Below are 22,245 nucleotides of genomic sequence, written 5' to 3'. Positions count from 1 at the left end.
TACTACGTGGTGCTAGCAACTCCCAGTGCTCCCAGATCCCAGAGATGGGGGTATATAAGGCCCACCAGGGCTGGCCCCATGTTCCTTGTTTCTGCTGGGTTTGGGACAGTGTCTGGATCCCTCTGCAGACTCCAGCTGGGGCTGCCAGGCAGGGGTAACACCCAGTGATAGTATGTTAGGGCTTCCAGCGTGAGCCACAGTGACCAGTGATGGTTGGAATTCCTCCTCCTTTTAACAGCCTTTGAGCTTGGGGCGGCCACATCCATTTGCACACTCCTGGAGATGGGGGGCTCATCCCCTTTCGAGGAGGCAGCCCCCTCAGGCCGAGAACGTTCTCTCCTGTGAGCTGGGCCTACCCTGTTCCCATACGCTCCCCGCACCCTTGCTCTGCCCCCACCCCGTGCCACACCCCCTACCAGGGACCTTGAGCCTGTCCTAGGGTTCAGGGCCCCCCAGCAGCCCTGGCTGGGGTGGGCTGACGGGCCTCTGCCCCAGGCAGGTGCGGGAGGCCACAGGCGTGGACATCAGCATGCGTGTGGGCATACACTCGGGGAACGTGCTGTGCGGTGTCATCGGGCTGCGCAAGTGGCAGTATGATGTGTGGTCCCATGACGTGTCCCTGGCCAACAGGATGGAGGCAGCTGGAGTCCCTGGGTGAGGCTCAGCTGGATGGCAGTGGGGTCAGAGGTCCGGGGCTGACTCTGGGCTGCGGTGGTGGGGTGTCAGCATGGGGGTCAGAGAGGGGATCAGTGACCTGAAGGTGGGGGGAGCCTGCCCGGGCTCCGGCCTGCTCAGCCCTGCCTGCTGTGCACCCCCGGGTGGGTGTCTGCCCTCGCTGGGCCCTGCTGCTGTCTGACGCTCGTCTCCCCCAGCCGGGTGCACATCACAGAGGCGACGCTGAACCACCTGGACAAGGCATATGAGGTGGAGGACGGGCACGGGCAGCAGCGGGACCCCTACCTGAAGGAGATGAACATCCGCACCTACCTGGTCATCGACCCCCGGGTACGAGGCTCAGCCGTGGCAGGCTGGGGGGCGGCGCTGGGGCTGTGCTGGGGAGCAGGGTCCACACCCAGGGCACGGCCCCCATGGAGGGAGAGGTGGGGCCTGCCCGGGGTAGGAGGCAGTGCCCCGTTACTAGGTATGTTCTAGGCCCCAAGGGACAACTTCTCTGGGCCTCAGTGTTCTATGAAAGGGGGATAACAACAGCGCCTACCTCAAGAGGAGAAAAAGCTAATCGAGTGAAGCCCTCACCGTCAACTGGGTGTGTCATAAACGTTCTAGAAGTAATAGTCACTGTTAGTTTATTTTCCATGAGGTTGTCACTAATCGTCCAGATTTTCAAAAGACACGTTTTAAAAACACGCTTTGGATGGGAGTCGGGGAAGCAAGGGATGGCCAGGGGGCCGCTAGGCAGGAGCCCCCGTGTGTCCTGGGCTCTGACCTGCCGCGTGCGCCCGCCCGGCCGGTGCCTCTAGGTCCTCGGTTGGCCCCGCTTCCTTCAGGACCCCGTGGTGGGGAAGGCTGTGAGCCTGCTTCTGGGCCGTGGGCCCCGGTCCTGCCCGCAGCCTGCCTGCGCCGGCAGGGGCCTTTCGTTCCCGCCCGTGGGAGGCCAGCTCGTCTGGGCCCTCGGTGAATCATCCTTGGGGCTTGCTCAAGAATGTCGGCAGTGGCTGGCTCTTTCCAGCTCCCTCTCACTCTGGCCTTTGCCGTCCTCGGGGCTGGCCCGCCTGCCAGTCTCTGGGGCCGCCGCGGGCCAGCCTGTGAGCCTTCCCCGACGCCCTTGGGCTTCCTCCGGCCGACGTTCCCACTGCGCCCTAGGTGGGTCAGCCATGCTGAACAAGCATCGGGGGAACGCCGCCTGGTACCTTGGGGCTGCTCCCGGCCCGCTATCGTGGAAACCGCCCAGCCCCTCACCCTGTCCCTGCAGCTCTGGGCCCCGCCCACTCCTCTGACCACCGCCCCCCCCCCCGCCCCCCCGCTTCCTTCCTCCCCAGCCCCGTGCCAGCCTCCTGTCCCTCCACTGCCAGGCTCTTTCCACTGCAGAGCCCTTGTCGCTGCTGCCCCCTCCGCCCAGAGCCCTCTTCCCTCTGTCCCAAATGCTCCTGTTTATCCTTTTTACTGTTTATTGACAGTGTGAGCTCCATGTGGGCAGGCTCGGGGTGGGGGTCCCTCTTCTCCAGGCTTGAACCCCTGGTCCTAGGACAATGCCTGGTACAGAGCAGGGCCCCAGATAGCTTGTGAACGAATGAAGCAGAGCCCTTGACCCCGAGGTGGCGGCAGGCGTAGTCCGGTAGCCCACCCCGCGGGGCCGCCGGATCAGCAGGTATGACCGCGGGCGCCCGGTCAGACTCGCGTTCCAGATGAACGAGGGAGAAGGTTTTAGTACGAGTGTCTCATGCAGGGTTTACTGGGCACCCTGTCTTTTATCTGGCAACACTACCTTCCCCCATCTTTGTTTAATTTTATTCATTCACATAGTTGAAAATTCAAAAAGCGTGAAGGGTGTGCTATAGAAAGTGTTCCATGCATCCCTGTTCGCCGCCGGCACGTCCCCCGTGCCGGGGACCCGTGTGGTGAGAGGTGTCTGTGCGCGTCTAAGTAGAGGGAAGGACTCCTCTGGCCTCTTGGCTGAGCTGGCGGTAGCGCCTCCACCAATGTGAACTTTGCCTCACCAGCGACGTAACTTGGAGACCTTGCCTTCTGTGCACAGAGACCACCCTCGTCTCTTCTCATGACCGTGCTGCACGCACCGCACGGAGGCGTGGTGGGGAGGTCCTTTCCCAGCTCTGGCTTCTGTAGGCTTACGTGTGTGTGAGGTGCCCCAAGGGATGAGTGTCCAGAGGTGGCTGGTAGGGGGCCCGTGGCCGGTGCAGGTTGCAGGTGCCCTCCCTGGGCCCTGCTTCTGAACAGATGTGTTTTTGCTCAGAACTGATGGATCTTCAGGACCCATTTAATTTTTAGGGACAGTGTCTGGCTTCCATGCCCTAAGAGAGAAGTGGCAGTGACCTTGAACTTGAAGAGCTGGCTGCCGTGTAGGCAGAGTTGCTGACGGTGGAGGGGGAGGCAGAGAAACGTGACCTCCCCAGACCCCCAGGGCAGGTCACTCACCACAGGGCACAGCTCACTCTCAGGACCCTGGGACTCTTCACAAGGGCTGAATTCCATGCCATTCCCTCTGGCCTGGCAGACAGACATGGCTCAGGGTTTAAGAATGTTTCTGTCCTAGGAGGAGGCAAGAAGTTTCCAGGAAAGTTGCTGCCTCTGGCTTAACGAGTGTTTGTGGCAGTAGGTGTTGGCCCATGTGGGTGTTTGTGGGAACCGCCGGAGACTGGGACTCCTGGAGGGCAGGAATGTGAGGGGATGAGGGGGACTCAACCGGCCTCGAGATGGCCCGAGCTTGTCCCTGGTGGCCTTGGGGGTCTTCCTCTTCTCTCCCCCTTTTCCAGTCCTGTCCGGCCTCGCCAGCTGAGGATGGTCCCAGGCGGGTTGTTGTTCTTGGCGGGGGGTTGGGGGAGAAGGAGGCAGGGCTGGGCCCCTCCTTCAGGGCCTGGCTAAGCCACCATGTCCCTGGCATGGCCGTGGCAGGCTTGTGGCAGATAGTGGACCCATGCTGTGGTTTGGGGGCTGTACAAGTGGAACTCCCTGGAGTGCTGCTCTGTGGGGAGCAGCCCTGGGTTGGCCAGCACTCCCCTTCTTCCTGGCTGCTCCCACACGAGGGACATGTGCTGCCACATGTGGGTGGGCAGGGCAGGATGCTTGTGGCTTCTTCCCTGGGTGCATCTCCCTGGGGTGCGTCCACCGGGAGGGGCCGATGGGCTTTCAGACCCAAGGAGCTTCAGGGGCCAAGTGGGGCCTTCGGGCTTGGGGCCTGACCCCACCTCTTGCCCTGGGGAGGCAGAGAAGGGCCTGAGGGGCTGTGCACAGTTGTGCCTGGGGCAGGGACAGGGCCCCGAGCTGGGGCCTCCCGGGAGCCCAGCCAGGGAGAGCACTGGGCTTCCGCCAGTCCCCGAGGGGCTGCAGACCCAGCAGCTGTTTTGCCATTTTCCCTTTTCGCCAGATGGGCCAACGTTCTGGGCAGCATTGCGTTTCTGGTGGGGCGGGATGGGGGCGGGCCGTTCTCGTGCTGAGAGGGGAGGGACCGTGTCTGTGTCTGCCCGCAGAGCCAGCAGCCGCCCCCGCCCAGCCTACACCTCACCAAGTCCAAGGGGGACGCGACCCTGAAGATGCGGGCCTCCGTGCGCATGACCCGCTACCTCGAGTCCTGGGGGGCGGCGCGGCCCTTCGCACACCTCAACCAACGCGAGAGCGTGAGCAGCAACGAGACCCCTGTGCCCCACGGGCGGAGGCCCAAGGTAGGACCTCTCCTCCCAGAGAGCTGGGAGCAGGGGCCGCGGGGAGGGGCAGGAGAGCACATGCTAAGGGTGTCCTTCCACTAAGGGTGTCCTTCCGTCCGAGCCTCACTTTCCGCATCTGCAGCATGGTTCCGGGCTCTGCCCTCCCTCCCTCCCTCCCTCCTGGGGCCCTTGGGGAAGTGAAGGCATTTGGAGAATGCTCCAGGGCGGCGGGGGATGTCCCTGGCCTCCTGGTTCCCCAGACCAAGTTCAGTTTCAGTTCTGGGTGCCTGCAGCTTGGCCAGTCCTTGCATCTGAGAGTGCCGGAGATGAAAGACCCGGTCCAGTGAGGCGCATCAGGGCCCTGGGTCCTGGAGAATAACCATCTCCCTCTCCCTTCCCTTCCAGGCCATTCCGCTGCGGCGCCACCGGACCCCTGACAGGTTTGTGCCCTGTCCCCTGCCTCCCTGGCCAAGTCCTGCCCCGGTCACCTCCTCCAGGCAGGCTGCCCTGACCAGCCTCTGTCCAGGAGGGCAGCTCCACAAGGCCCAGCCCTGACTATGGGTTTCGCCATGGCTTGGGTCAGAGTGTTTTTAGGAACCAGAACTTCACAATGATCGAGTGGCTGTTGTATACCCACCCTGTAGTGGGGTCAGTGGGGTTGGTGTGATGGAACCCTGGGGTTTAGTGGAAGAGACCTTGGACCGGGGCCTGGGGGGTCTGCCCTTTGCTTCTTGCTGGGCTGCTGGTGGCTGGGTGATGCTGTGTGATGCCGGGCCTTCGCTTGTCCTCTCTGGGCCTCAGTGGGACCCGCCTTTCCCTCCTCCATCCTGCACGAGGCCCTGGGACCTCCTGCAGGCCCCTGGGAACCCCACTTGGGTGAGTCATCTCGTCCACACCCCTGCCTCTGGGCAAGTAGATGTAGGTTCCTGGGCTGATGCCGTTGTGGGTGTCTGATTCCAGAAGTGCGTCCCCCAAGGGGCGGTCAGAGGATGACTCATACGATGATGAGATGCTGTCAGCCATCGAGGGCCTCAGCTCCACGAGGTGAGGCTCCGAGACCCGTGCTCGCCTTGTGCCTCATGCCCAGTGGCTGCGTCCGTGGTGCTGCCTCCTGAGGGTGGCCCCCCACGCCTTCCCCTCAACTCCTCCAGGCCCCACCTCTCACTGCCTGTGTCTCCACCCCACAGACCCTGCTGCTCCAAGTCTGATGACTTCTCCACCTTTGGGTCCATCTTCCTGGAGAAGGGCTTCGAGCGAGAGGTGAGGACCTCTGAGCAGCCCCAGGAGCAGGGGCTCCAAGGCCTGGGGTGGGGGGCGGGTGCTGGCCACAGGGCAGCCAACACCCCCAGAAGGTCTGCTCAGGGAGGGCGCTGGGGAGTCGCTCCAGCTGCCACTGGGGTGGGGACGGGGCTCAGTGCGGCCTGTTTGGGTTCTCTTCTTACTGGCCTCGCCCCTGCACCTGACGCCCCCGTTAGTGGTTCCCCCACTTGGGTTTGGGAGACTTTGCTCCCTTCAAATGCCAAACCTCAGCCAGTGCTGATAGGGGCCAGCACGCACCTTTGGCTCTGCACTTTTTAGAAGAAAGCCCCAAACTCAGTATCAGTTTGACGGGGCCTGACCGGTTCCCCCTTCTGGCTGCTGTAACACCATGCTTGTGTCCCACTAGTGACCATTCACTTATTTATCGAGGGCCTACTGGTTCTGGCCAACATCCAAGGCACGCGTGTGTCATTCTGCCCTCACCTGCTGGCCAAGGTGGGCGACGGTACCCATTTCATGGACCCCAAGGTTTGGGGCGTCTTGGCCTCAGGTGCGGCCTGAGGGAGTGGCCCAGCCCACGGCCCTCTGGTGCTGGGACCGCTCTGCCGCTTCAGCCTCCAGGACTGGGGGGGCTCCCTGAGTGTGTGGGGAGCTTGGGGTCTGGAGGCAGGTGTGGTCACCAGGAGAGCCGCCTGGCGGGCCCCCTGCTGGCTGTGAGACCTGGACAGGCTGCCGGGCTCCCTGAGCCTCGGTTTGCTCGTCTGCGGCAGGAGCCCTGTGGGCTGAGATCTTGAGATGGTGCCGGGTGCGGAGGGGCTGGCGGCACAGGCCCCCCGCCCGATGGCTTGGGGCTCAGACCTGGCCGTGCTCCTCGGTTTGGGGTGAGAACAGACCCGCCACTAGCCCCAGTCGCAGCAGCCCCAGAGCTCCCATTTGGTTCTCGCCCACGGACTTGGGCTACGGGCTTTACAGGGACCTTGGAAATGAAGTTGGAGACCTGGGCGGGGTGGGGGAGGGGAAGGTATCGCCTCTAAATATAAAAGAGAGACTGCAGAATGGAAACAGATGAAAATTGTTTGCTCATGATGATGTGACAGTCAAGGAGGGGAGAAAGTCAAGGAGGGGGTGTAAGGTTTTTCTTAGAGATGATTAACTCGAGCCAGGGTGGAGCCCAGGAAGGGGTCAGAGCAAGTAGCCTGCCCTGCAGGCGGGGCCTCGGCTGCCCGGCCACCCCTCACAGTCTCTGTCGCCCACAGTACCGCCTGGCACCCATCCCGCGGGCCCGCTACTACTTTGCTTGTGCCAGCCTTGTCTTCATCTGCATCCTGCTCGTCCATGCCCTGCTGATGCCCAGGTCAGTCGGGGGGTGGGCCGGATGGTCAGGCACACTGGGGTCAGGCTAGGAGGGGTGGTGACCTTGCAGATCCCACCAGAAAACCTGCAGGAAGGGGCTGGCTGTTAGAGTTAGTACCTTTAGTCACTTTAGGCGTCAGAGCCCCAGAAACTGGACCTGGCACTGTGGCCCCCATACCTGGAGTTGCCAACGTTTATTTTTAGTTTTAGTTGAACATGCTTGCTCGCTCAAGCCGCACACCTCCCCGCTCCCAGATGCCTCTCGCCTTCAAAGTCACCTGTTTTCCGTATGGCCCTTCAGGCATTTCAGTTTTTTGTGACTGTTGCCTGAGGTATTTGGAGTCCTAGAGGGGCAGACTCCTAAAACCGTAGCTGCTACCACCTCCCTCTTAGGTGTGGGAAATTGAGGCCAGGGGGCTTAATGCCTTATCCAGGGTGTGTGGCCAGTACACAGGAGCTGCTGAGATTCACGCTTCTGCGAAAGGGCTCTGTTGCTGGGGGCGGGGGCAGGGGGCTGAGGTCACAGGGAGGGAGGAAGGTAGGTCAGCCAGTTGGCGGCTTCTGGAAGGGTAGTTAGGCCAAAGGATCCACTAGGATCGTGGTTCAGGATGTGCTTAATAAAGACGAAATAGGGAACGCTTTTAGATGGTGCTTCTGTGCCGGGCAAGAGTCTGAAGGCTGTAGTATAATCAGTTATTTCTTGTAAACTTGGCCCGGAAAGCGGGGCGTGATGTTGATCTTGGTCCTCGTGTCTCGGCCAGGCCTTGTGTGTTGTTCGTGGGGCAGCTGGACCACGGTGTGCAGTGTGCCCCTTCGGCTGAGTGCAGAGTAGCCGTTTGGGAGGGGGAGAAGGTGAACTGAGGCGCTGGGGGGTGGGGAGCATGCCGGTGGCTTGGCCCCGGGCAGAGGGTCCCCCAGAACTTAGGTTTTTCCTTCCTCTCCAGGATGGCGGCTCTGGGTGTGTCCTTTGGGCTGGTGGCCTGCGTGCTCGGGCTGGTACTAGGCTTGTGCTTTGCCCGTGAGCTCTTGGTGAGTGGGGAGGCCCCCGACTGGGCGGCGGGCAGGCCGGGCCCCCCGGGTGTCGGGGCTGTGGTGGTGCGAGCCCCGGCCCCGTGACCCCTGCCGCTCCGGCCTGGAGCACGGTCCGGAGGCTTCTCCCAGGCGTCTCCGTCCCAGGTGCTAGTAGTCGGCAAGCGGCTGTGGCTGTCCCCGGCCCCAAGGGTGGGGCTGTCCCTTCTGTCTGTGCACCACACGTGTCCTGAGCTCTGGGCCGGGCGGGCACAGCACCCCTGACTCCCCAGCGGGGCTCTCAGAAGCTCCCGCTCTGCTGGGCCCTTGGGCTGTGGGCCCCCGGGCCAGGCCTCCTGCGGGCTCTCCGTCCACCTCGGGTGTGGGTGCTGGGTGATGACACTGTGATTCCGCAGAGGTGCTGCCCGGCCCGGGGCGCGCTCCGAGCCATCTCCGAGAGGGTGGAGACGCAGCCCCTGCTGCGGGCGTCCCTGGCCGTCCTGACCATCGGCAGCCTGCTCACTGTCGCCGTCATCAACCTGGTGGGTTCTGCGGCGGGGACGGCAGGCCTGGCAAAGACCCCTCGGGCCGTGCACGCTTCCGGGGAGGAGGGAGCAGTCTTTGACGCTGGGGACCTCCGGATTCTAGAATCCTATAATCCTGTTGCCTAAAAGCCCATCTGGTGTGACCCCTGTGGGCGGGCCCTGTGAGGTTCCCGTGGCGGCTCTGAGCTCCTCACCCTGTGTTTGTCACATGAGGACTTGGGGGCCCCCAGAGCGTTCACGTGGCCGACCCCACAGGGCCACCACGGCGTCCTTGACGTCCCAGTCTTTCTTTCCGGCCCCTGAGGAGGTCCTGTCTCAGCCTCTCTGAGACCCAGTCTCCTCACTGGGGATGAGCAGCCCTGGGCACAAGCTGGAGGGGACACCTGGGCCCTGCTTCTCGGGCTGGGCTCGTGTGCTTTGGGCTCAGACAGCACTTGTCCCACGCGGTCCTCCCCCCTCCGACATTTAGAGCCAGAGTCTCTCCCATCTCCGTGTCCCCTGCCCTCGGGACTCTGTGACCACCTCCCTCAGCGTCACCTGGGGAGAAGGGGGCTCACTGAAAACATTGTTCCCAGCTTCTCCCCCCGCCCCGAGTCAGGCGCTGGGGTGGCGTCCCTGTGCCTTCCTTGGACTCCCTCTCCCCGCAGTGAAGCTGCCAGCTGCGGTGGGAAGTCGGGGGCACAGAGGCTTCGGCCAGGCTTAGAGCCGGGCCTGGCAGGAGATGCCCATGGTGCTCTCGGAGGCCCCGGCCCTGCCCTCTGCCCCCTCCAGGTCCCCAGCCCCGCTCAGCCGGGGCAGACCCTGGAGTGCCTGGACCACCCCTCACGGGGACCTGTCTTTTCCGTAGCCGCTGATGCCTTTCCCGGCCCCAGGGCTGCCTGCTGGGAACGAGACGGGCCCGGGGGCTGTGAGCGGCTGGGAGAGGACCCTGTGCAAGCCCCTCCCGGTGAGTGTGTCCCTCGGGGCCCCTTGTGCCCTCACGCGGACTGTCCCTGCACGCTCAGAGCACACTGAGCACCTGAGCCCATGGGCATGGAAGAGCCGAGTCCCCCCTCTCCCAGGCGAGGCGAGAGAGCAGGGCCGGCTGGGGCTAAGGGGTCCCGGTGCTGGCGCCTGGGTCCAAGGCGAGAGGGTGGGAGCGCCCTGCGCTGGTGGTTGTCTCCTGACCACGCTCGTCATGATCTCCACTTCATGGATGGGGAAGCGGGCGCGGGGAGGCCGACGGATTTGCCTCATAGGCGGCGGAGCCAGGACTGGGCCCAGGTGGGCTGACACCAGAAGCTGTGCCTGGAGCGCCCTCCCAGACAGGATGAGGGCTGTGGGACTTGAGGGGGGTGGTGGTGAATTTGAGCTGGTCTCTAAAGGGCAGAAAGGTTATGGGACGGGGGTTGGAAGAGGGAACAGTGAAAAAAAGCCAAGGCAGGTGGTGGGCACAGTAGGTTTCAGGTGGTCGTGTCACGGGGAGGGGGTGGGGGAGGATTGGGAGATGAAGCCAGAGGTGGGTTAGATCCAGCTCCAGTGGAGCACGAGTGCCAGGGTGAAGAGCTTGGTCTTTATTCTGGGGGCAGTAGGGAGCCACAGCGTGCTCTTGAGCAGGAGAGTAACATGGGCAGAGATGCACTTTGGGAGGGACCGGCTCATGGCAGAACTCAGATCACTGCCTGGACCTTGTCACAGCCTCCCCAGCACGTGCATTTTTATTTACTGTGTTTCTTTTTCCTTTAAATGAGTTCACTTGCCATAAGTGGAAGTAAAAATATAGTGAAAACAACACAACATAGAAAGTTTTAGATTCCGTTGCCTGCTCTTTGTTAAGGGAGGTCAGTGAGGCAAGAGAGTGGTGCTGAAGACACACTGGCTCTTCACGGATTCCTCTGTGGCTAAAGGTGTCCCTCCCTTGGGTGACCTCTGATCCGGGAGGTGCCTCTTGGTGACGGGAGATGGTGGGGTGACTGACATCCCCGTCTCCCCAGTATTACACCTGCAGCTGCATCCTGGCCTTCATCGCCTGCTCCGTCTTCCTGCGGATGAGCCTGGAGCTGAAGGTCGTGCTGTTGACAGTGGCCTTGGTGGCCTACCTGGTGCTCTTCAACATCTCCCCGTGCTGGCAGTGGGACTGCTGTGGCCACAGCCTGGGCAACCTCACCAAGACCAATGGCACCCTCAGGTGGGGCCCAGATCCCACACTGCCGGGACCCCTGCCCACTGCCTTTCTCGACTGTGGCCCATTGTAGCACTTTTTGTTTTGTCTCAGTGTCATTTCAAACTAAGGTGCTTTTGCATTCACAGTCCCCTCTGGACTGGACACCGTGTGGGCTGGACCGGCAGGTGGCATGGTTTCCGCTTTACAGAAGGGGAAGTGATGGGCTCAGGCCCTGGGTCTGCAGCACTCAGAGCTGAGTGTGACTCATTTGCAGGGGGTGTCCCCGGTCCCAGGAGGCCACCTGGGTGATCCTGTCTCTAGGCCAGTCTGGGGTGGGGAGGCAGAGGCTTCAGCTCTAGCCCAGTCCCCTGCTTTGAGCCACGTCCTGGGTCTCCAGAGCTCTGGAGAGAGCAGTTGGCTCTGGTCTATTCCCAGACTGATGCGAGGGGCTGGCGCGTGCGTAGTTCTGGGGGCTCTGGGCCTCAAGTGGATCGAGGAGCGGGGGCCTGGCCCCCCCTTGAACTAAAAGGCAGGAACCTGGGGACCCAGAACAATGTCTGCTCCTGTGGATCTGGCTTGCACCTGCACATTCCTTCTGCCGACCTGCAAGCCCTGCTCCCCTCGAGGAGCTCTGGCTGCCTTTGGCTGCTCCCCTGCCTGCCTAGAGTGCTTTCGTTCAGACTTCGCCATGAATATTCCTTGAGACCCAGGTGTGAGCTCAGATGTCACCTCCCTGTCAACTGTACGTCCCTCTTTTCTTTACAACCTGAAGCGTCCTGTTTGCCAACCACAAGAACGTGAGCTCCGAGGGCAACGATCTCCCATCTTGCTTACTTTCCCGTGGGCTGGCCCTGCATCTGGGCCTCATGCCATCCCCTGAATTCAGGGGGCATTGGGCAGAAGTGGAGACGACGCCTGCCTTTCCCCTTCATATCCGCAGCTCCCCGTCCTGTTCATGGGATCTGAAGACAATGATCAATTTCTACTTGGTCCTGTTTTACACCACCCTCATCATGCTCTCCAGACAGGTACGGCCCAGGAGGCGCCCACCGCGTCCCTAGCTCAGCGTGGCTGCTTGTACCTCTTTCTGGAGAGGCCGGGGGTGGGGCTGGGGCTGCCTCAGATTTGGAGCAGCACACAGGACTGCAGTCTTTCAGGGAGCTCCGGTCCCTGGGTCAGGGTCCTGAGTAAGTGTCCTTAGCCTCCCATCAGGACACGAGTGACATTTAATCCTGTGGGTCACTTGAGAATTAGGAGTCATGGCTGACTGGGGAGTGGCTGTTGAGTTGGAGACATCTGCCAGGGGTACAGGGTGGAGTGCTGATGGGCTGGCTCCCTAGCCCCCAGGGTTACGAGTGTGCTCTGCCCTCGCTCGCTGCTGCCAGGACACCGATGTTCCCTTCTGTCCGCAGATTGACTATTACTGCCGCTTGGATTGTCTGTGGAAGAAGAAGTTCAAGAAGGAACACGAGGAGTTTGAAACCATGGAAAACGTGAACCGCCTTCTTCTAGAGAATGTCCTGCCAGCCCACGTGGCCGCCCACTTCATTGGTGACAAGTTAAATGAGGTGTGGGTGAGAAGGGGCTCAGTCACTAGGACAGGGAGACTGAAGGTACAGATGCAGTCTTGTGGAGGGATGCGCTATAGCTACAAGGTGCAGTTTCTGCACTTGGTTTCCATGGCTCTTGGCCTCACTGATGCGCCCAGGAGACGATGTGTGGTGTTAGCTGCAAGAACACAGGCTTTGGATCAGAGACCAGGGTTCAGGGGTGATTGTGGACAAGATATCTCACTGCCCTGGGCCTTGATTTTCACATCTATAAAATGGGGCTGATAGTACTTGGCTGGCAGGATTGTTGCAAGGATCAAATATCCAGGTATTTGCAGTCTGGACCATCTGTTGATGAAAACACGCGTTTTTACCAATTCTATGTAGCAGAGAGTTTTATATCTATGGCAACTCAGGCCCAGTGAGCATAGAACCCAGGCCTCCTGATTGTTACCTTCTGCTACCCAGGGGTTCTCAAACCCCGCTGTACAGACCCAGGGTACTTAAAGGAGCCCAACACCAACCTGAGTCTGACCCTCCCCAACAGATCGATTCGGAATCTCCTGTTTTGTAACGGCCCCCACTCGGGTCCCACGTACAGCCAGCATCTGCTCCTGGAGCGCGAGGAGTCGCCTCCCCAGTCTGCTTCCCCCCGCCCCGCGCCCCCCACGAGGTCTGGTGGCCACAGGGTCATGTTTCTTCCCACCCCCAATCCAGGACTGGTACCATCAGTCCTACGACTGCGTGTGTGTCATGTTTGCATCCGTGCCGGACTTCAAAGTATTCTACACGGAGTGCGACGTCAACAAGGAAGGGCTGGAGTGCCTGCGCCTGTTGAACGAGATCATAGCTGACTTTGACGAGGTAAGGCCTCCACACAGCCTGGAGAGGGCAGGGTGGGGCCGGGGGCACCCTGCGCCCACTGAACATGTGTGCTGCGGCGCCCCTGGGGAGAACACATGGTACACAAATTACAAAAAGTACCTATGCGTTTGCTGTTTTGTTTTTTCACTATGTGAATTATCTTCTCTGTGAGGGGCAGCTTGCTTAGACTTAGGTTGTAGAATAGTTGTTTGATTTCCTGCTAAGCCCCTGCTAGCAACCTGTTTCAAAGGAAGTCACTCAGTTTGGGCTTAACTCTTAGCTGCAAATAATCGACATTCCTGTGTAGATACTGTTGGGCGGGGTGTTTGCTCCTTAGCAGGAATGAGACCAGATGAGAATGGAAGAGACAGGGAATGTCAGGGAACAAGAGACGAGAGGGAGCAGCAGGGAGAGAACCCAGAGGCTGTGTCCCCACCTGTACGGAGGTGTGAACTCAGGTGGGAAGGGCCCCGCATGAGAAATGTTTGCATTAGGAGTGGTGGTGGGAGGGAATCCTACACCCTTCTCAGAATCTGGGACAGGCCTGGGCTGCAGCTGTGTTGGGTGGCCCGCTTCCTTTCGTCTCATAGCTGCTGTTAAAGCCCAAGTTCAGTGGTGTGGAGAAGATCAAGACCATCGGCAGCACGTACATGGCAGCTGCAGGGCTCAGCATCCCCTCGGGGCACGAGAACCAGGTACCCAGGCAATCGGGTGGTCTCACGTCCCAGCCCCAGACCAACACTGTACTTAGAGGGGGGCACCTCTCCGTACCCCCTCCTACGAGGGAAGGGCAGAGGAGCTCATGGCTCAGCCTGAGGGAGCGTTTTGGTGGAGGGGTTGGGGCAGGCGGCCCCTCACCAGGAGGGGAGCTTAGGTGGGGGAGCAGGTCCTAGACCCTCTGTGGAGGAGCCTCGGTCCACCTCTGCCCATCAGTGGCCCCCCGTGGGTTTCGTGCCCAGGCCGGCACACAGCGCTCAGCAGGTCAGGGTGCTCTGGCGCGTCCGTCTGACAGCCGGCGGAGGCAGGAGGACGGGGTGCGAGTGGCCCTGGCCCCATGGAGTGCTCTGTCCTGCAGGACCTGGAGCGGCAGCACGCCCACATCGGCATCATGGTGGAGTTCAGCACCGCCCTGATGAGCAAGCTGGATGGCATCAACCGGCACTCCTTCAACTCCTTCCGCCTCCGAGTCGGTGAGGCCCTGGGAAGGCGGGCTGGGCCTGAGCTCTGGGTGGGACTGTGCAGCTCCCGCCTCCTGGCAAACCCACTCTCAGTCCGGTGTATGTTGCCATCTGCTATGAAAAGTTTTAGAAATCCCTTTCTGATCTGAAAACCCCAGTGACTGGGTAATAAGAATTCTCTGCATACTATTTATGAGGTTACCTTGGCAAGTTTTAAGTAAATAGGAATATATCACTGCGGGGAATGGAAAGCCCAAATCCCTGGCTGTAAAGAGGTGACCTTAAATACACTGAGAACAAAGCAAAATCATTAACCTAAGTAGTCACTGTTAGCTAACAGGGTCAGTGCTCAAAGCCCATTTACTGTTCAAGAGGAGATGAGTAGATACAGGAAGTGTTCACAGTGGACGCAGGTTTCACATCCAGCACAGCCTGAAAACTGCCGAGGGAGCGCTCTCCTCCCATCCCAAGTACCGCCTCCCGTCAGACTCGGGAAGCACCCTTCCAACCTTCATTTTAGTTGTTTTGTCAACGCTTTCTGTGGTTGCCGGCTGGATTCTGTGGCCTTATAAGCCTGAGGCTTTGCCTCTATGATCTGCTAACTGCAAACATGTTCTTTAGGCATAAACCATGGGCCCGTGATTGCTGGAGTGATTGGGGCACGAAAACCTCAGTACGACATCTGGGGAAACACGGTCAATGTTGCCAGTCGAATGGAGAGCACCGGAGAACTTGGGAAGATCCAGGTAAAAGCTCACCTGGGGAAACCTGTGCCCAAGGGGGAGAGAACTTCCCAGAGGTGAGGGAGCCCGGGCATCAGTCAGCTGCGGGATTCTAGCCACAAAATTCTTGAGGGAAACCAGACCCTGTCGGCCGATTTGTCTTCATCCCTCCCACAGCAGATTTTCTTTCTGCTTCTGAAGACTTAGGTTTCTTTTCCTTTTCAGGTTACTGAAGAGACATGCACCATCCTCCAGGGACTAGGTTATTCTTGTGAATGCCGTGGACTGATTAATGTCAAAGGCAAAGGCGAACTGCGGACTTACTTTGTCTGTACGGATACTGCCAAGTTTCAAGGGTTGGGGCTGAACTGAGAGCTTTAGGTAGGTGCAGAACATGTTGGAAGCCGATTTCCTTCCCTGAAGCAAGCCAGGGGGAAGGCTCAGCCCCACGTCAATCACAAAGGCAGTCCAAGGGTTTGGCCGTTACCACCCCTAGCAGGTGGTTGTGCATGGCTTCCTTGAACTGGCACTAGAGGATTTCTCAGCTTGAGGCGACCACCAAGCCTTACACACAGGCAGCCAGAACCTCTGTGCTGTCGGAGCCTGCAACTCGGCCTCCAGCACAGCAGCGAACGGCTCATTTGTGAGTTTTAGACCCTCATTTCCCCAGGTGCTGTGGAGGAGACCTCAGAGCATGACCTGGAGAACCCCGCCCACCCCTACTCCCCCTTGGCCTGTGAGCTGCACAGGCGAGACTCCTTTTGCTTTTCTTGTCCAGGATGGGTGGAGACTCCTTTCTCCCCAGCAGAACAGCTACAAGGGTCCGCGTTTCTCATACAGGCATCCTGGTCAAGAGTTGAAAGGGTGTTTGTTTGTTTTAAATCTATAAATGGTTTCAAACAATAGGGAGAAAACCCCACAGTGGACACTTCTTACTTCTTGTCATCTTTGGCATGTGTCTGTTTTAAATGGATACATTGTTAATGGAGGTATTTGTTATCCTTTAAATGACTTCTGAGATGCTAGACAAATTATCTTCTCTGCAGTGTAGTCTCTGCCTTTGTAACCACTGACACATAAGTGGGACCACGGTCCAGTGTGAGCATATGGGATCAGCTCAGCTGTGGATGGAGCCCAGAGCAATGTGGCTCACAGCAGGAAGGCAAGGAGTGTCACAGCCTTGGCTTTGAATCAAACAACTTTGAAGCCAGAATTTTGAGATTAGGTTTAATGAGAAAAGCCTAGAGAATAAGGTATAAGCTCTTAGCCCTTCCTTGACTCCTCATGCATTTTTGAGCACCCGCTGCAACCTCCAACTCTTAGCTTTATACTGGAAAGGAATGGAGTCCGTGTGGAGAGAAGCCTGTAGTTCTTTCCTTTCCTTCAGTCCTCATAGCTAGCTTTGCAGAGCTTCAACACTAAGAGGATCTACTCAGCATCAGCATGTGTAGAGGTTCCTGGATCTGGGAAGCCAGCCCTCTCACAGGTGCTCGGATGTTCTTGTTCTGAACCGAATGAATCAAGGCAAGTGAAAAAGCCAGGTCTGTGCGGTGGTGTCTTACAGCACTTCAGCTCCAAAAGAATGGAAAGAAGTCTACCTACGTTGTTTCAAGGTGAGAAATAATAACCGAACTGCCCATTCCTTTTTCTGAACTGACTTCATTACCTCATAACCACAGTATCCCCGGGGTTTCTAATAAATACAGCTGAATTTCACTATATAGCAGGAATTCTTAGCCAGAAGTCATCCCTGAACTCCCCTGAAATTACACAGAAAATCTTGCATACGTGAGGCTTCAAAAGATCACACAACGTTGCAGACAGGTGACTAAGCAGCCAGGTCTGCCTGGGACGGAGGGCTGTGGGGTGAGCTGGCACCCCAGCCACGGGCAGGGAGGGACTGGAGCCGAAGCTGCTGCCTGCTGGTGCTGTGTCTTGTTGGGGGCTGGGTGGGCTCTTGGCAGAGCTGATGCTCTGCATGAAACTGGAATAGGTAGGAATAAACCACAAGAACTTGCTGGCCTAAAGGAATTTCGTTGTGAAAACGCTGGTAAGGGAAATAAGCCGTACTTAAATTGCCTTTTTTACACACCAATTCTTCATCTAAGTACTATGCTGAAATCTGTACCCTTAAAATCAGGAGTGACCAGGGCTGCTCAACAGGGCTCTCCTGGGAAGTCGGGAAGGTTCCGTCACTGATATGGTGTAGACACACATCAGTGTGCTGGGCCTCTCTGAGGTGGACATACTTCTGCTCTTGCAATATGCAAATTACTTTTTTCCTCCAGCAAAGAAACCCCAGTTGGGAGTTTTGAAAAATAATTGGTTACCATTCATGTATTTTTCTTTCACTGTGCTCAGATGATAAGAATGTTAAGTTTTGAGTTTTTGATGATCAGATCGTAGTGTATAACTAACTGACCATAAAAATCACTTATTTTTCATAAATTTGTTTTCCAATTACCAAGTCATTTCTTCACAGGTGTCATTTTGCTCTATGACAAGTATCTTTCCTAACACTGACCTTCTCTATGGGTCAGGGACCTGCTTCAAATTTCTACTGAGGTGGCCTCACTGATGCTAGTGAAAATCACACCTGAAGTTGTCTGGTTTACTTATTAAGAAAATTTCCTGACAAGATCATTAACCACTGTATACATTGTGTATATGTACAGAAATATGCTTTGAGAAAGCACATGCAAATGACTAGGGGTTATTCTGTATACTGAATATTTATAGACCTGTAACATTTGTTTCAAAATGTTATAATTTCATTTTTATAAAGCAACGGTGTTTCTCCTTTGTTTGGCTTTTCATAGATTAAATTAGCAATTTGGAAAACCTGATGTCGTAAGGTGTTTTGAATTTAAATGTTTTCTTGGTCTTCGGGAACTTACCTTATTAGCTAAGTAGATCTAAAGTTTGAGTCGGTTACTGCCTGAATTATATTTGAGAGACAAACTCTAAAAGGACTTGATAAATACATATTTGAACTGATTCTTTAAATCTCTTGGCATATGATTTCAAGTATGTTTTTGAAAGATTAGGTCATCTTAACTCTCTTGAGAGACTGAATTTTCCTTCACCCTACTTGTTAAGTGTTAGTTTTCAAAGTCAAGAAACTAATAAAGTAGCTTCCTGCCTGGGTGTTTTACAGAAGGGCTCCATGCAGTCTGAGTAGGGTCTTAAGCTTAATTTGTTCACTGAACTAGGCTACAGTCTAGTGCCTGGTTATAGACGAGGACCACATCGTCGTCTCCTACTTAAGTAATTAGACTGCTTGGGCACTTGACCTTTGCATTTCAGGTAAAAGTAAATGAGTATTAGTTTAGGGGGCACGGCAGAGGCAGAGGTGACCTGTGAGAAACAGTAAATAGAAGCATAAACTTTCCTTTAAGCTTGCTGATTTCCTTATGTATTCATGGATGATTTAGTTTGTTATCTTATTTGGCTTATCCTTTTACCCGTAGTTCCAAATAACCCTCTGACAAATGGCAAAAACAAACCAAAAAGGAACACTAGACAAGTTAGTGCTATGAAACTCCTGATATGTTTTGTTTTGTTTTTGTGGTGGTGGGAAGCCCCTAATCCTTCTACATAAGGACATCATTCCCAACAGGTATATAGGGGACACACTAGTAAATTCTACAGGTATTTTAAGTGTATTTGTTTTCGTGGTATAACAATGGAAAATCTCACTGGATGGGGATTTTAAAGAAGAGTTTCTCAGTCATGGTGCTGCCTGTGAAACATAAGGAAGCAGCACTATCACTGCTCTGCGAGAACTCTGCCCAGGTCTACTCGCCACCCACTTTCTGCTCAGTATGGCAACAGGTCAAAATCATTCATTCCTCACAAGGCCACTTTTTAAATAAATCATCAAGGTGAAATCTGGTAAGTCAGGAACCATTTGGTTATAATTTCCTTAATGAGAAGTACGGCAGATGTGGAAAACTGAGGGATTTCAGTTATTTGGGGAACTTCTTTTAATGGATGGCCATAAAAAGGCTGTTTTATTTTCTGAGCTTTTCTCTATCATTTCCTCCTCAGATTTAGCCCCAGGGAAAGGTGAAGGGGTAACTTAGCTGATAGGCACACTACAGCTCACAGTCCCAGGTTCAGCTTTATTACCTAACACAAGTCCAATCTCTGGAACATTAAAATTAATTGTTCCAAAGTTTAATTAAAAACACAATTTACAAATATTTAATATCTTCTGAAAAAGCATTTCCAAGTTAAGAATGAAAAAAATATATACATAATATATAATCAAATACCAGTTAGCTTCAGATCCCATCAGGTCCACACTCAGTAACATCAGTCTTTTTAGGTTCTTCAAAATCTGGAAGAAAAAAACCCCCTTCATTCAGTACTTTTTTCCTTTTAATTAAAAAAGGTATGTGAAGGTAAAAAGAGTAACTGTTGACAGCCCTTCTTTACTATGTTCAAGGTTAAAGACTAGGTGCATCACTGTGGCTTTTTTTGGCAAATGTGTGAAATCTTTATTCCTTAGACAAGATGGAAAGAAAACTAAATAGTTTATATGTTAACAGCAGAGACAAAACCTTTCAGATGTTACTTGGAGGGGGAAGACCAATGTTTACTTTTACTCACACTTAGCCCTCCACTCTACCGGAGACACAGGGCACGTACCTTCTGTTAAATCTACAAAGTTGTTTTCAACCACCGGGGAGGGGATGGAAATCCCCATTGCTTTTCGGACTCCATACATGCTTACAATATCACCTGGAGTTACTTGCTGTGCAAGTTCTTTAAGGTTATTGGTCACTTGTTCAGCTGGAAAGAAAAATCAACATAAAGACAGTTCAAGGTACTGAAACGTGGTTCCTTTAGATAACTTAAAAAAACAAAACAAAAGCCCAATAAATATATAAGTGGAAAAAAATACTGTCCATGGTATTCACTTCAGTGTTACTTTATTGTGGTATCACTACTCAGAAATTTTCCCTCTAAGCACCCTTATTCTCCTACCAGAGGTACAACATACCAAGATGCATTTCTCTGTATGAGGGACCCAAGAGACAGATCATGTTGGGAGGGGGTCTGGTGCTCAAACGCTCATTCTGGGCTTCCTGGAGCTCTCTGAGCAGTCTGGTGGTCTCATCAAGTTTCCTCTGGAACACTTCAGCTTCTGTGTGGTTAAGAAAAATAACTTACTGAGGACAACATGGACATACTTGTACGTGATCTTGTGCAATAAATTGAGTACTATGCTCGGGGGTTTTGCTATTTATTGGTTAGTCTTCTCAAAGGAGTAATCCCCCTCAAATGAAATCAACACCACAGACACGCTTTACTATTCCACTGAAGCATGGCCAGTCAAGATGTTCCTGTAGTGAATGGCTATGTTAATCTGTGCTACTGTGACATTAAATCTTGACTGCCTGTGTCGTGAAGTATTTCCTTCAAACCCTCTGGAGACACTTACCTTCCGAGTCAAAAACTTCAACTGGAGCTCCAAAGTTTGTTACTGCTTTCAGTGCTGTAAGCCTGTCTTGATTATTGGAGTCTAAATGCCCTGTTGGTTCGATTTCTGTAATCTGCTTTAAAAAAAAAGATTAATTGAGCTTGCTAAGCCCTGACAGTGCTAGAATGAGAAATTAAGAAGATGGCTTGTGTTTATAAGCCAAGCTATTTCACCTATTTAGAGTTATAATTCCGATGCCTATAAAAACCTTTAAAATGCCATTCCCAAATCCTGGCAAAAGTGTCCATAAATCACACTTCTCGGTAATGGAATGGTGTGTCTTACACAATCTGCATCAGTTGTTTCATCACCACTCTAAAGATAAAAGCCTCGTTACTGCTGACTCTGTGAAGCGCTTTTGGTGACTGTGACAAGGCTGCAGTTTCTGAGGTTCACAGGCAGTGTTTCAGTCCATACACTTGCACTCCCCTGTGGTAGATCTTGAACATAATAAGATACTTCCTGGGGCTTCCCTGGTGGCACAGTGGTTGAGAATCTGCCTGCCAATGCAGGGCACACGGGTTCGAGCCCTGGTCTGGGAAGATCCCACATGCCGCGGAGCAACTAGGCCCGTGAGCCACAATTACTGAGCCTGCGTGTCTGGAGCTTGTGCTCCGCAACAAGAGAGGCCGCGATAGTGAAGAGGCCTGCGCACCGCGATGAAGAGTGGCCCCCACTTGCCGCAGCTGGAGAAAGCCCTCGCACAGAAACGAAGACCCGACACAGCCATAAATAAGATAAATAATATTTAAAAAAAAAGATACTTCCTAGGTCTCCTCCAGGCCCCAAAGCCAGGCTGTAGTATTGCATGGGAGAAACAAAATCCTAAAAAGGGTGGAGTTTTATTTCTGGAATCACAAGACTCAGAGTTTCCATAACCCCAACACTGCTTTTTAGGAACAGATCAATCCTGACAATGCGTAAACAAAAGTTAATGGTTCCTTTTATACTTTGGTATCGCACTCCGAGCTTGGACAGTCTGAACATCCTATTTCTCTACCGACATACGGGCTAAAAGTGTGTGGTGGAGAAAACCGTATCAGTACATACTGATACTTATGGTTTGCCATTTCGCCTGGGCCCTTACAACTCTACTCAATAAACTTCTTACCCAGCTTTCTTTCCCATTCTGAAGTTTTCTTTCATTCTTGCCGGCTCACCAAGTACATGACCTTGCTTGGCTCCTCTTTCTTGGAAAATGACATGATTTTGTCAGTACCATCTACATTTGCATCTGTCTTTACTTGATCTCACATCTTCAAGTTTTCTTTCCCTTCAAAGAGCTTATGTCTCTCTGATCTTCAATGTCCCAGTTTTCCTCCAGTCATTTAACTCACGGTACCTTTATCTTGTCCCCACCATTTTACTGAAATTACTCTGATTAAGGTTACAAATGACACCTGCTGGTCTCCTCTTACTGGGCTTCTGTGCAGCATCGGACACTGCTGGACTCTTTCCTGCATCAGTCTTCTGTGGTTTTCCCACCTTAACTACTGGTCTCTCCAAGGTTCTGTTCTTTGGCCTTTTCCCAGCCTACGTGTCCTGCCTGGACAATCTCAGTCACCTAATACCTACAATAATTCTACCTTGACACCAATGACTTCCAGATCCACACCTCCATTGATGTCTCAAATCACACTCACCAGCCCTGAAACCGAGTGAAATTTCTTTCCCTGCCAAAGCTGTGCTCCTTTTCCTGTATGTCCAGTATGAGCTAACAATACTAATATCTACCTCGTGCAGGTCCTGTCGATTTTATTTCTACTGTATTTCTCTTTATTGTACATCTTCACTCTC

The 22,245-nt window shown here is 54.9% G+C and overlaps 2 protein-coding genes across 11 annotated transcripts in view; one reads left to right on the top strand and one right to left on the bottom strand.

Annotated features, from left to right (window-relative positions):
• ADCY7 (adenylate cyclase 7) overlaps positions 1-17,801 on the top strand; it is a 60,623-nt gene extending 42,822 nt beyond the window's left edge. For all 9 annotated transcript variants that reach the window (XM_068528332.1, XM_068528338.1, XM_068528335.1 and 6 more), the window contains 18 exons: positions 496-654; positions 873-1,005; positions 4,164-4,355; positions 4,743-4,777; positions 5,298-5,381; positions 5,525-5,597; positions 6,854-6,951; positions 7,895-7,979; positions 8,375-8,500; positions 9,351-9,449; positions 10,477-10,670; positions 11,587-11,674; positions 12,059-12,214; positions 12,914-13,060; positions 13,651-13,755; positions 14,136-14,250; positions 14,860-14,984; positions 15,186-17,801. In XM_068528332.1, coding sequence (XP_068384433.1) covers positions 496-654; positions 873-1,005; positions 4,164-4,355; positions 4,743-4,777; positions 5,298-5,381; positions 5,525-5,597; positions 6,854-6,951; positions 7,895-7,979; positions 8,375-8,500; positions 9,351-9,449; positions 10,477-10,670; positions 11,587-11,674; positions 12,059-12,214; positions 12,914-13,060; positions 13,651-13,755; positions 14,136-14,250; positions 14,860-14,984; positions 15,186-15,332 — 2,161 coding nt within the window. In that variant the 3' untranslated portion in view covers positions 15,333-17,801. The remainder of the gene's footprint in view (positions 1-495; positions 655-872; positions 1,006-4,163; positions 4,356-4,742; positions 4,778-5,297; positions 5,382-5,524; positions 5,598-6,853; positions 6,952-7,894; positions 7,980-8,374; positions 8,501-9,350; positions 9,450-10,476; positions 10,671-11,586; positions 11,675-12,058; positions 12,215-12,913; positions 13,061-13,650; positions 13,756-14,135; positions 14,251-14,859; positions 14,985-15,185) is intronic.
• Positions 17,802-19,064: 1,263 nt separating this feature from the next.
• The window catches only part of BRD7 (bromodomain containing 7), a 38,224-nt gene continuing 35,043 nt past the window's right edge, over positions 19,065-22,245 (bottom strand). Inside the window, exons 14-17 of one of the 2 annotated variants that reach the window (XM_068528340.1) lie at positions 20,410-20,524; positions 19,969-20,112; positions 19,614-19,757; positions 19,065-19,302 (exon numbers count right to left, since the gene is read on the bottom strand). In XM_068528340.1, the coding sequence (XP_068384441.1) occupies positions 19,247-19,302; positions 19,614-19,757; positions 19,969-20,112; positions 20,410-20,524 (459 nt within the window). In that variant the 3' untranslated portion in view covers positions 19,065-19,246. The remainder of the gene's footprint in view (positions 19,303-19,613; positions 19,758-19,968; positions 20,113-20,409; positions 20,525-22,245) is intronic. The other variant, XM_068528341.1, reaches the window with a different exon arrangement.

This window comes from Eschrichtius robustus, chromosome 19 (assembly GCF_028021215.1).
Source record: "Eschrichtius robustus isolate mEscRob2 chromosome 19, mEscRob2.pri, whole genome shotgun sequence".
NCBI lineage: Eukaryota > Metazoa > Chordata > Mammalia > Artiodactyla > Eschrichtiidae > Eschrichtius > Eschrichtius robustus.
Note: the sequence above shows the minus strand (reverse complement) of the source record. Positions and strands in the feature narration are given on the sequence as shown.